Genomic DNA, 14129 nt, shown 5'->3' on the forward strand with positions numbered 1-14129 from the left:
CTTTGAAGGAACATCAAGTCTCTACATATAGAAACTTTCTATTTTCTTTTATAACTCTTCCAAAAGAAAATCAATGCAATGCACTACTAGCAATTCTTTTATAACTATTCCAAAAGAAAATCAATGCAAAGCACTCTACTAGCAATTCTTTTGTTACTCTTGATGGTGTGGTTTGTCTTTGTCATGTTTAGCCTGTTCCTTTGCTTTGATTGTTTGTTGATAGGACGGACAAAAGGCCGAATGTGTCTCATCTTTACAGAAGTCTAACCTCTAATGATGTTTCTTGTCCTTACCGCTCTAAGGTTTCAGAAGCTGTGAAATTTGTAAGAAATAGCAGGCAAATGAAGGAAAATGGTCTAGGCAGACTCACGGTTGTGGAGTTCCTCATTGCGGTTTAGATGTCTATTGATGTGATGTCATAAAAAAGGAACTGTTTAATGTATGCCTCTTATATCCCAAAGGAGCAAAGGAATTCTTCAAAAAAAGAAAAGAAAAGAAAATCAGTTGGGCAAAGTTGTCTTACAATGTCACATATATGAAAGATATGACAGGTCCCATTGTGCATTGTGTAACCATCGCCATAGCCAAGATCTGCATGACTGAAGCAAAACAAAAACAGACCTGGATGTCGAATATTGTATTGTATGGATGTGCACGATGGTATTCGTGTCTTCCCATGTATGACGAGTATATGGTTGAATGATTGGCTATGAGAAATTTATAATGCAGTGAGAGTTTTATCAGAACTCTTCAAGTTCTTTATTTAAATCAAAATTTTCCTTTTTTTTTAAAAGTGGACGGACATGAATATTGCATTGCATTTGCTTTACAAATGTGGCAAAATTTTGTTTCTCCTTAATGTTATTTTATTTGTTTATGTTTGGCCACAACCCTAACATCAAAACCCTTGATCACTGGTAGGTAAATAACATTTTTATATGAAGAGATGGAGTCACTGTGGTAACTGTTTACTGTCATAAACAGACACAACTCAATATTAATCATAATATTTATTGTTGTTCCGTTTTGATTGAGTCATATTAGCATAGTATTTCGGTTTTATTTTGGACTAGTTCGGTCCATTGGGTCCCCTTCAGCCAATTTTAGACTAATTGGGCTTTAGATTAAATTTTTTTATAGGATGTATTTTCAATTTTGGCCTAAAAATTATTCTTCTTTTTTTGCTCTTAATTTTTGGATTAAAAGTATGAAATTTTATTTTATTTGGACTAAACTCTTTAGTTTTTGGCTAAAAAATTCAAACAAAATGGACATTAGAAATTTGAGATATGACCCTATATAAAAAAGAAAAATATTCAAAAGTTTACCTTAAAATTCAAGTTTCAATAATATAGGTATTATACTTTATATATATATACATATATACATATATATATGAAAGTAATATTATGAAACAAAGTAATTTAAAACAATAGTAAGGCGGTAGAACTAGCCAAGCAGTATATATGAAAGCAATTAGAACCGTCCAAGATGGCGGTAGCAACAAGTAGTATAATAAACTGAAAACTGAAAATACTTGTTATTGAAAATAGAACAAAACACTTATAGTAGTAGTAGTTACAAGATTGAAACAGTTCAACAACTTAATAGTTACAAGATCTCAACAGAGCAGGTTAACAGTTACAACTTACAAGGCTTGAACTAGTCCTAGTTACAAGGATTGTAGGGAAATAGTAGTAGAAACAATGAATATGGAACTCACTCTAAAGAAGGCTTTTAAAAAGAAAGAAGTTCTGGAGAAAGAATTCTGTCCTAAGCTTAAGGAACAACCCCCTTAAATAGGTAAAATTTTGAAGTGAACAGTACCATGAACAGTAAAAGTGAACAGTAACTGTGAACAGTAATCAATGAATAATACTTTTTCACTTTTTGACCCAAGTAATTAGCAACAAATTCTTGTCATTTTCTTCAATCTAAAGTGCCAAGACTTGCCAAAAGAGAGCTTGAGGTGACCAAAAACCTGAGGAAACTCCTTTTACAAAGAACATCATCATAAGGAATCTCTCTTTTCAAAGAACATCATCATAGTAGTGGAAATGAACAGTGCATATATATATCACTACAGAGATTTATTACTAATATTATTATTTAGACTTCCACCTCAATAGAGGTTGTATTTATATCAAAGTATTAGTTTATTGAATTAGCCGATAAAGTAAATGCATATATTAATTAGTTATAGTTGTTCTTTAATATTTTATAATAGAGGAATTTATATGATTATTTTTTATAAATTTTATATAACAAACTATTTTTATTTGTAACTGAACACATCAATTTCAACATTGAATGAGTAAAGAAGACTCAGAAAGAAAAAAAGAAATGAATGTTTCATTAAGAAGAACGTCATCATGAGATTCAACTTGATGTCTTGATTTCTGAACCTTCAAGTTCAAGAACAGCATTAAATCTGAATTCTTTGCCAGGTATAAACGATGACATTAGCTCTTCTGCCTTCTGGATTGTGTTAATTTTGTTGTCCTTCACATTCAAATTTTCCTGTCATGGAGTAGAGAAACAAAATAATTACCATAACTTAAGAAATAAATGGCGATAACTAATAAGTGTCGACAATTGCTTACATTCTTCACATAATCATCCATGGTTGAGTTAACTATTTCTTGTATAACAAACTTAGTGACACGCTCTTCACCAAGCATTTGTAAGAGAAAGCTTTTTGGGACCTGAGGAAAATTATAAGTTTGCCATTTGTGAAACTATTATGTTGTATGTAACCAAAGAAAATATTTCTAAAAATGCATAAATCCTTCACAAGAAAAACTACAGGATGAGAGCATCAGCTATTTTATCAAATCACAATTTCTTCCATATGAGTTACATAGGTTTGGTTAAAGGAGACAAGTGCAAAGGCACTACATACTTAATCTACCTCAGATATTTATCAGATAATCATAACTTACATACCAACAATTCAAACATAAACCTGGTATTTGGAGCTGACAGAAACAGTTTAAAATAGTTTCACTTATATATGTTCATATAATATTTACATATGACCAATACTATTGTCAAGTTTAAAATTTTTGTGTTATAACTTGGTTTGTCAATTTTAAACCAAGTGATGTGAAATTGCAAGATTTGCTATCAGAGAAGTAATTTAATCTCTATTTTATTTTTACTTCTCAAGTGCGAAAGGATGTTTTCTTGTAGAACCTGAGGTTGTGAAGCACTTGTAAGTTATGGTGAACAGGCAAGTCCCACCCCGAGACACATAACTCCTAATATTAGTTCCTTTTGTACATGTAGGATACTTGCAGTTGCAGACATTCAAAATAGAGCAAAGGCTCTATAAAGAGGGTGTAGGAAGCAGAACTTGCTGGTATGAAGAATAATTCCATTGGTATGCCATAAATACCTTCTATGAAAGTTGAATCACACAAGAAGAATAGTGAAACAACGGTTTGAGACTAGGAAGTTTAAGTATTGACCTCTTTTCCAAATAATCAACATCAAAGTTGGAACTATGAAGATCTCAAGTACATAACTAGAAAGAGGCTAAAAAATTACAGATTAAACATGGATACCAAAATTCGGGCAATAACAATTGTTTTATATATATTTTTTTAGAAAGCCTAAGATCAGAGGCCACTTGCCTGCGATGTTTTTCCTTGAGTAGCGCCAGTGCACAAGCAAAACAAAATCTCGTTAGAATTCATGAACAGAAAAACTAATAAGCTGCAACAATACGATATCATAAACAAAAGGATGTCATAGTACTATCATTATAAACTATGCCCTTCACACATATAACTGTTCAAAATTAACTACGTTGGACTGAAGTTCAAGTTTATGATCATAAGCTTGTCAAAGTGATCAAGCCCTTCTCCATGTTATTTCAATCATTAAATATCATGTAATTAATCACAAGGCTAAAATCACCAGTATGAGCCATTAAAAATGTAGTTAAAAGCCCAAAAGGTATCATGTAGTTTATCACAAGGCAAGCTACCAGTTTGAGCCATTAGAAATGCAGTTAAAAGTCTAAAGCATATGAACTGAATTGTTTTTTTTAACAATCCTTATGTTTTCAATTAGATATTATACAAGAACAACTAAACACAGTAAAATGAATATATTTTATACTGGCTGATCTTAAACCTCAATAATTGAATTAAAGCCAGGCTATGCAAGGTTAGGAAAAAGTTATTACAACAAAGTAAATGTATTCTAGAAGGAATAGAATAATAATAAGCACTATAATTTTTGTCACATATTTACATACACAATTATGTATATTATTGTTTTCATGAAATTACAAAGCATCTGAGAATTTTAGAGGTCTTATCAATAAAATAACCATAATCTGTTTTGTATCCACCTATGCCCGTCAGATAAAATAAGCCCCTATCTTGAGAAACTTCTTGCCATGACCATATCTAATTATTTCTAAAGAGAATAAACACAAAGCATGGTTATAACTTGAACAACATTGGCAAGGGATATCAGAATTTTACCTCCTTTTTGCCTGCGAAATCCTGGAACAGGTGGGGCTGTGCGAGCCAAATTTGTTAGAACCTGATTAAATACTTTTTCCGTCTCATCCCCAGTCAAGTCCACTTGTATCTACCAATTGAATGTCATGAGAGCATTGCAATATAAGTTTCCAAGACACCTAAGTAGGGGCAATCCAAGAAACACAACCAAATCTGGCCATCTATTTCACAAAAGGTTTAAGAAACCATATGTTGTCCACAGGACAATTGTTTTTAATAAAGATCCATTCAGATGCATCTTCCAAAGATGAATTATATGGCCAACTTGATAAATATAGTATTGGAATTTCTAATTAGCCTACAAAACTAGTTCTGTCTTCAACCATCTTCATTAATTGACATACCAAATTTTAAAACTATATCCAGAATGGAGAAAGTAACAAGTCAAACATGCTTAGCCAAACCAAGTAGAAGATCAGTTCATATTTGGTAATTATTTTATTAATTCACATTCACGCATAATTAAAGAAAAAAGAAAGCAGGAAAGAAGCATAAAATTTAATTCACAAAAAAATCACATCACCTTGTACAAAAGCCAAAAAATCTTTTATATGAGATTATCTATCAACAAAACAAATGAGTAATACAAATTTAATCTTGCAGGCTCACTTGCATCTTATTTTCATCTTGAGACTCAATAACTATCATAGCACTCTTCAACTTTATTGTTTTGCCCTTCTGATCTGTAATAGATGCCTCAAGACCTACATTGCCAAAACAACATAATACTTAATCACTTACAAAAAACAAATGTAAAGGTAAGAGATTAAACTGCATTACTACCAATGAGGTGGAAGAAAGACAAAATGAAGAGGGAAAGAAGAAAAAAATGGCATGAATTTATAAGTGTACTTTAAAGTTACTTCACCTGAACTAGAAGCAGATATTGGCTTGGTCAAACGTGTTAGACCTCTTCTTTGGGGACTACTAGGGAATAATAAACTGAAAATAACAAAAATATGTAACATGAGTGTTCCTATAACTACAATTTATAAATCTCAGAAACAGTAGCTAATTAAGTTAAACCCATATTTGTATGGTGACATTAAACGGCTTAAAAAAATTTAGATGTAGAACATCAAAAAAATTGGCGCACAAATAGACTTAACTTCAGAGAACTAAATCCTGTACTAAGCAGGAGAATTAAGGTTCAGATTAAGCAACATAACGAAGTAGCCTAACAAATACTTGACACAAACACACACACACACGCACAAGGAATCTAAGGATATTCAGCAGCTTATAACAATTGATGTGTAATCAGTTCATTCAGCATGTTCATATTGTCTTACTGTAAATCTTTGTCAACCTTTTCAATAGACTTATTGCTGTCCAAAAGTTTAATTAATTAGAAATATATATGTAAACTAGGCACTAACTAAGGACTACAATTGAAATGCAAATTGATTCAAAATCAACGCTTCCTAGAGTGTAGTCCAACATGGGATCTCTCATGTAATATCTTGATATGATTAGACACTTAAAAAAGAAATTATTCTAAACTAAAAGAAAAAGGTCCAACTTTTGGTGTATAATTTAAGTTGAATACTTGGTTCCCATTATATGCCTGTCTCACATTGTATTTTCCCGTATCAATTTGCACATTAGAAATTAATTCAGTTTGTGATCACAATAAGAAAGCAAAATCCATTGGAACCAGTGAAACAATCATCTTATCTTAATTATGCCTCTTACATTATGCAATAAGCTACAGTAGATTCTCTACATAAGCATAAAATAACTGCTAAAACATTGTACAGAAATAAGTGATTTACCTTCTACACAGATAGTGCTGCATATCACAGAAATTGGTGCATGTGGACTTTGGACATGTAAGAACGTGACTGCAGCCAATTGTTACATGACAAGATTGCTGTAGAAGAGAACTAAACTGAATTATCTGTTAAAAAATAACAATAAAAACTTAAGCTTCCTAATTTTTTTAGATGCTCTCTATACAGGACTGATGAGGAACATGATTTATGTTGCACTCTTGCCACAAGAATAACTAGGTAGTCACTTGCAATTAATGTCTCCTAGCCTGAGTCTCTCTCTATTTTTTTTTTTTTTTTTTTTGAAAAATTAAGTAGATTGCATTGAACTTTCTCAAAAAAAAAAAAAAAGTAGATTGCATTGAAAAACAAAACAAAGTACAAGCACCAAGCAGAAAATGGCTGCACGAAGAGTCAAACCAACAGCAAAAGAGCATACAATACAGCATGCAACACAACTGTTACATGCAAAACAACACCTACAACCATACTACTCCCACAACACAGATAAATTACTAAGTGTCAAGAGCTGAGACACAGACAGAAGCCTCCACAAACAAAAAAGAGATTTGTTTAGGATTGGGTTCCTGACATTTTTTCGCCACAACAGCCTATGGCTTATATCATTCCTGAATTTCCTTGAACCAACAATCTTAGGTAGTTTGCTCTTTCTTTAGTTGCCTATCCTGGTCTGCTAATTCCTCTTTTGGTGCTAAGGTTTTTATTCTTCGCTCAAGCTGGAATCTTGTGAATAAGCTCCCCTTGAAGCACAAATACATTCAGTCTTATGGTCATTTGAAATCTTTTTCATATAATTTCTTCAAAGCCCAGCCTGCCTCCTCATTCCATCCTCCAATCTGCCTACCATAGAGAAAGAGCACTCAAAACAAAGATAATTATGAGATTTTGATTCTACTCTTACAAAAGGAGCCAAGCAAGTAACCTTCATATCCCCAAGAAGCAAGCCTATCCGTAGTTGTAAGCCTTTTGCGAAAAGTTATCCAAGGCATAAATGCATGATTGGAGTATTTTTAGCAAAACATATCATGTGCTACCAACAACTTTGAAGGCTTTGACAGCTCTTATAGCTCTCCAGTTATCCATGCAGTTACAATTTTTTTTTGCAGCAGGGAGCCAAATCACAGCATCCACACCAGCAAGCCACATTTCACAGACTTTGCTCTGAATTTGCACTTAGTCATTAGATCTTGTAGGAGGCCACATTCAATTACCATCAACAAGGAAATTTAGATAATCTGTCAGTGGAAAACTAGTAGCATCATATACATTCCTCTATTGCCATAGTTTTGAAGTAAAGGTCCATGCTCATGGCAAGAGTCATGCCAAACAAAGATACGCTTGCCACTACCCACAATGTGCTTCAACAGAGGCCCCTGCCACACCTCTCAACTAAAATATTTTTCTCCAATTCCAGTAAGAATCAGCTGGTATGGACACCTTCTAAAAATATCTCCCTTTAAGGAGGTCAGTTTGAGCCCCAAAAAGGTCCCAAATAAACCTCAACACAGCAACCTAGCTTATTCCAATCCGCAATCCAAAAGAATTCCACCCCTCCTTTTATGCCATACCCAAGTCATTTCATAAATTATACTCTAATTTCTGCTCCACTAACTCAATTACCCTCATTGGGAAGAATAAACAAGCTAGCCCAATATACCTGGATACTATAAAGAAATTGCAACCTCTCAGCATACGACAACTGCTTGCCACAACATGAATTTATCCTGCTAGTGATCAACCAGGGGCTTGAAATCATAAATTTACAGCTTCACAAAAACCAATAATAATTATATCATGCATCAAATATATGCTTCCAACCTCTCAAGGTGTGTGGACCTCACAACCTATACATATATCCAATCCACGAGATACCTCCTCAGCAACCAAAGGGGTCACTAAATTTCTAATCTAAGAATTTTAGTTTCATTTGAAGCATGGGAATATAAGGAAACCTTTAAAAAAAACATTCATTTTCTTCGTTACCCACTAAGCCATGAACTCATAAAAAATAAAAATAAAAACGTCAACGTTGTAATTCTTCGTTCAATTGTTTTCTCTTGAGGTCATTAATCTTAGTACCACTCTCTCGAAGCTCTCTTAACATGTGCAGTTCCATTCTTACACATGCATGGACATAACTAACCATGTACATATGCAGTTCATGAATATCTACTTCTTAAGTTGGTGTTTGGTTTGTAATAATTTATAAGTCGAGGTCTCTTACTGTGAAGGTTCGAGGTTGTCGTTGGAATTCTGAAGGAATTGTTGTCATCATCATAGTCGTGATTGAAGCCATGCTGCTACTGCTACTTCTTCCTTGATGATTCTTGTTCTTACAAACAGGTTCTTATCCGTTTTTTTATCCTGGGACTCAACGACATACCGTTTGGTATGCGACTTGTCGTTTGACTTTAGGATTTAAGGAGATTTGAGCCTGTTTGGTCTTCCAATTTTTGTATTTTTTTTCTCCAAACTTATAGAAAATTTTTTTTCTAAAAATTATATTTGAAACCAGTTTTCAAAACACAATTTTCACCTGATTTGTGTTTGGCTCTTATTTTTTAAAACAAGTTTTCAAGAAGAGATAACCAAAAATTGTGTTTGGCTACTATTTTTGAAAACAAATTTTGATTAGTCTGAAGGAGACAACATATAGTGTGGCCCCTACAAATTTTCGATGTATTTATGGGATTGCCACCAAATTTAGTTCTCAGTTTTAAGAAAATACCAAAAACTTGTATAGCCATTAACCATTGCGTGCAACAAAGACTTAGAAAGAATTAAGTGAGAAATAGGTCACATGGAAAATATGAGGCACCAATGGTAGCAAGTGATGAATATAAATTCTCTGTACCACTTTTTGTGTTCTACTTTATGTTTCATCGATCAAAATTTGTCATGTATTTATTTAACTTTCCTTAAAAAATAGTCAAAGTTTAAAATGAAAAAAAAAAAAAAAAAAAAAAAACAACATATAACACGTTGTAATTGATGAAATATAAAGTGAAATATAAAAAAGTGATACAAAAAATTTATATTTGCAAATGATGGGTACATTATGAGAACATATGTTTGCTGTCAATCAAATTCTAATAAGGCATCGCATGTTTTATCTCTAGAATGAAATATGCTCTCTTAAAAATAAGAAGAGGGCACTACTCAAAGAACTTCCCATGGAGTTAGACCTAATAATTTTGAGAGAGAAATCTTGCATGCAACTTTATACAGAATAATTAATCATAGTGGACATGGATGACAATGGATATTTAGTAGGATTTTTTTTTTAATCTCAACCCATTCATAATAGTGAGGGTTTAGGTTCAAATCTTTAAACCAAGATTTTTTTATTTATTTTTTATTTTTTGAGAAAGAACAATGTAAGTTTGGGAAAGGTTTGATCTTACAAGTTATGTACTTGAAATCGTTTCGATTATGTATTTAAAATTTTAAAATGCCTCAATATTAATTTTATTTACAAAAACATACTAAATATAACAAAAATAACTGTCGCCTATAAAAAAAAAATACAAAAGTAACTGTGTCTCATTTTTTCTCTTAAAATATTATTTAATATAGTATAAAAATGATTCTCAATACCTGAATTTATGTAACTAATATTTCAAATGTTCAAGTTTCAGTGAACACAACTTGACTCAACCCTTTCGACTCTATTCATTGTTAAATAAACAAGCGAGTTTGTGTTTTTCAAATATAAATGGTATAGGTTTGGAATTTGGATCCTAAAATTTAATACAATTTGGCATGTAACTAAAAATTTGGGTTTAGACTTTAGAATTAAAAATGCTTTTTTTTTTTTTTAAGAAATAAATCCTATGGCAGGTAGAATCAAAGAAATTCAAACCCGGAATTCATGTTCCACAGTCTGACTTTTGGTGATTGAAAAAATAATGGAAAACACCTTATATGATACGCATGCTTAAAGTTTCTTCTAAATTTTTTATATGGTTAATAATTTTGTTGATATGAAATGGTTAAGACTTATTAAAGGTAAACAAAAAGGTCTTAGGATCCTCTCTACAAATGAATCTATATATTGTGGTGGTCATAAGTCTATATATATATATATATATATATATATATATCAAAAAGCTGAAACTTAGTATTTATTGTTACTATACTTGTATTGTGCTACCTCATCTACCATGTCATTGATTACATAATCATTCTTTTTGTTATTTATTTTTTATTCTTAAATTTTGTTGACAATAAATAAATATATATATATACACACACACACTGACTTTACACATTCAACTTTGACTATTTTAACTTTATGTATAATTTTGCATTTACATATTGACCTACATTAATTTAGATCTTTATACATAAACAATAAACTCAATGAATAATCTAAAACCACAAACAATATCAATACACACACACACAAAGCTCTTTTTGTGTCACGTCATTAGCATCCTTTCTTATTTTTTAATTTTTATAATTTTTACTTTGTTCAACTTTTCATCTTCTTCAACCATTGTCTTTTTAGTTCAATTCTTCATCTCCTGCAATCTCTATCTTCTTAAATTTTTTATTTGAATTCCTATATATATTTTTAAATTTCTCCTTTATTACTTTCTAAATTCTACCGCTTCGCTTTTTTCAATATTTCATATACTTTTATCCTAACTCTTCCATCTTAATTATCTTATAAATTTCTTTTTACTTCTTTTCCACCACTCTTCCATATTCCTTCCAAGTTGTTCATGGCAAAAAGGTCAATACTCTCTCTCTCTCTCTCTCTCTCTCCAATTTTGTTTCTTTTTTAGTGAATTTTTTTTATTGTTTCAACTACTTTTTTTTTCCGTTAATGGTTATTTTTGTTATTGTTGATTTAATTGTCACAGCACATTTTTTTTTAAATCTTTTTGGCAAATTTGTATCGACTTTTATGCATATTTATTAGGAATTTTGTTATTCCAATTCCTGATCACATTGTTTTTCTTTATCCTATTGGTTTGAATTGATTTAATTTAATAATTAGTTGTTTTGCAAGTTAGAATTTGATTTTTTTTTAGTGATCCATCTAGATGTTAAACTATGAGACTTTATGAAGTTTCGTTCATTTATTTTTTATCCTTTTGGGTAAGCAAAATTGTAGTTTTTGTAGAGAAAGTACTCCTAATAGTTTTATAAGAAGTATTCTATAGTGTCACTTATTTAGATAAAAGCTAAGTTTAATTAGTCAAACAAAAATAATTGAATGAGTGACATATTTTTGCTTTTGTAATTGTATTATTATTATTATTATTATTATTATTACTATTATTATTATTATTATAGAAACTTAATAATGAGATTTTGCTAATAGTTGTTTATTTGATAATCTATTTGGGTGAAAAAATTTGCAGTTTCTATAGAAAAAATAATCTTAATAGATTATCAACAACAAACTGTTCTTCTAATTAGTCAAATTAATCATTGTTAAGTGATGATTGATATGACATTTTGTTTGTTTGAAAAGCATCTTCATATGGATTTGTTTTGATTAGGTATATTTTATGAATGTATTGAGATAAGTATTGTATTCAAGAAGAGAGATCATGGTCATACTTTGTATACTTTAAGAGAGAGAGAGAGAGAGTGTGTGATTTGGGATTAAGGATGACATTAAAATAGAAGGCTACAAGTTGAAATTTTGAACGGTGGCAAAAATATTTTAATACACACTATATTCTATCACTAGCAAATTGGCTCATAATATGAGTAGATAAAAATTTTAATATTAAAAGAAAGCAAAAAATATATATATATATAATTTTTTATTTATAGAGAACACAAAAGTCATTACTTAAAAAATATTAATAAAGTAGTATAACATTGTTTATTTTAGGGGAAAAAAAAAAGATTCTTGCCCTTTGTTTACCAAACCCTTTATTAGTTTGGTAAACGGTTATGTGTGGTCCTGATTTGTGGCCAAAACCCAAAGTATAGGGGATCTCGGTCCAATGAGTCCAATACAATAAATTTGTAGAGAGTGGGTCAAAGAACTAGGCCTTAATGAATTGAACAACAGCTAATATGGAATTAAATGACAATCAGGCACAAACGAGATGTATTGACATTAACAGACTTTCGGTCTGAGGAGGCTATAATCATGTATATTGATCACAGTTAAATATAGAGACAATTTTGATTACTACAGTGTTCTGTTTTCCTTTTTTCGATCCCTTCTTCATGAAGAGTCTTTCACCTTATATATCCTTCTTTGGATCATCTTCACCCTTCACCTGTTGATCATCCGAACCTTTACTTGAGTACCTGTCCCATCAGACATCCTCTCTGATTTTTTGTGAGTTGTGGTAGTTAAGGTAGTACTATTTAGAGGTCTTCTCCACATAAATGTGGTCAGAAAAGTAGTTGCAGTGCATTTAATGCGGTGGTGGCAGCTTTCCCTTGGATATTTTTGAGTTTCCTTCATTCTCGTATGTTCATGAAATATGTCTCTTTTATTGGAGCTTTCTGGAGGATTAGGCTGACAGATGGAGTACATATTGTGAACTATTTTCATCATATCCGAGGAGGATTTCCTCTTCGGATTGCCTCCCACTTGTTCCCCATCTTTGATACTTTAATTGGTAACGTTTAACAATTACTTGCTCCTCCTCAGACTTATCAATGTCCTAGTCCCTACAGGTTATATAAAGAAAATTTATTGATTAATAGTTTAATACATCTAAAATAAAATTCTCTTATGAGAAAAATGCTTTGTTACAGATGATTAGTCATAATTATATAATTTTACGAATATTTTAGAAAATAAATTATATATTATATTTCATTACAAAATAATTAGATATTCACATGCATCACACGGGGTTACGACTAATTTAAAATAATTTTCAGTACCACATCATTTACATCAACAGTTGAATTTTCATAAACTACAATTTTTAATCCTTTGAATGAAAATTTCAATATCTTGGCATATCCATTCAAACTCACAAACATGAAGATTTCAAACTTACAAACATGAAGGTTTTAGATTTTCTTTACATTGCATGACTAGCATCTTACAATAGATGGCAATTTGCGATTAGAGAGAATAATTTCAGGCAGTAGTGATAGGATTCTTTGGAAGAGTGAATAATTTCAGGCATGGGATGATAGAAATACATTTTTTTTATTCTTTCTTTTTTGAGAAAAATGATAATAGTAATGCTTTATGAGTGCAAAAAAAAAAAAAAAAAAAAAAAAAAAAACAAAGATGAAATCCACTACTTTATTTCAATAACACAGGACATCGATATTATTGCTTTTAAACCATAAACACAAATAGGAGTATAGCACAACAAGAGGCTTTTGTCCAGTGGTCAGTTCTACTAGATACGCTAGGATACAGACACGTGTTTAAAACTGGACACGTGTCCACAGCTCAACGTATTCAGTGAAACTAGTCATTGGACACAAGCCCTTATTATTATGTCAATTCTTATTTAACAGCAACTGGTCCATATCTTATATCTGTGACCCCGTCAATATTTTCAACTAGTTTGCACCGTGACATTCAACTGGACAACCGAGTGTTGGGTAGCAGTGTCCAAGAAATATATCTTAGAAGTTGCATAGCCCCTAGCAAATCGGAATTTCCCAGTCCCGCCCACCACTGCAACCTCTGTATCAGGATCCTGATTAGTACCTTGTATTTGTATGGTGCTTCTGTTGTACTCTTCATTTGTGAACACTATTGATGCCGTAGCAAATGCACGCAACCCATCAAACGAGGCTGTCACGTACAGGCCTTGAAATTGCGCAACTTTGGGTGACTTTGGATCTGGGG

General features: G+C 31.6%; 1 protein-coding gene across 1 annotated transcript; it reads right to left on the reverse strand.

The window, feature by feature from the left end:
* Positions 1-2255: 2255 nt before the first annotated feature.
* LOC115972886 lies at positions 2256-8721 on the reverse strand. The gene is made up of 8 exons (XM_031093112.1): positions 8553-8721; positions 6311-6408; positions 5404-5477; positions 5145-5239; positions 4497-4605; positions 3636-3649; positions 2604-2705; positions 2256-2520 (listed from the first exon to the last, which is right to left on the reverse strand). The coding sequence occupies exons 1-8, from the start codon at positions 8622-8624 to the stop codon at positions 2380-2382; spliced, it is 705 nt and encodes a 234-aa protein (XP_030948972.1). The 5' UTR covers positions 8625-8721; the 3' UTR covers positions 2256-2379.
* Positions 8722-14129: the final 5408 nt, after the last annotated feature.

Source organism: Quercus lobata, unplaced genomic scaffold, assembly GCF_001633185.2.
Source record: "Quercus lobata isolate SW786 unplaced genomic scaffold, ValleyOak3.0 Primary Assembly Scq3eQI_1902, whole genome shotgun sequence".
Classification (NCBI taxonomy): Eukaryota; Viridiplantae; Streptophyta; class Magnoliopsida; order Fagales; family Fagaceae; genus Quercus; species Quercus lobata.

Excerpts from the sequence above, each read along its gene's own strand:
- LOC115972886 (XM_031093112.1), bottom strand. The coding sequence starts at position 8,624 with ATGGCTTCAATCACGACTATGATGATGACAACAATTCCTTCAGAATTC. Across the intron at positions 6,409-8,552 it reads GACAACCTCGAACCTTCACA|CAATCTTGTCATGTAACAAT; the intron begins GTAAGAGACCTC and ends TCTCTTCTACAG. Across the intron at positions 5,240-5,403 it reads AATATCTGCTTCTAGTTCAG|GTCTTGAGGCATCTATTACA; the intron begins GTGAAGTAACTT and ends TTGGCAATGTAG.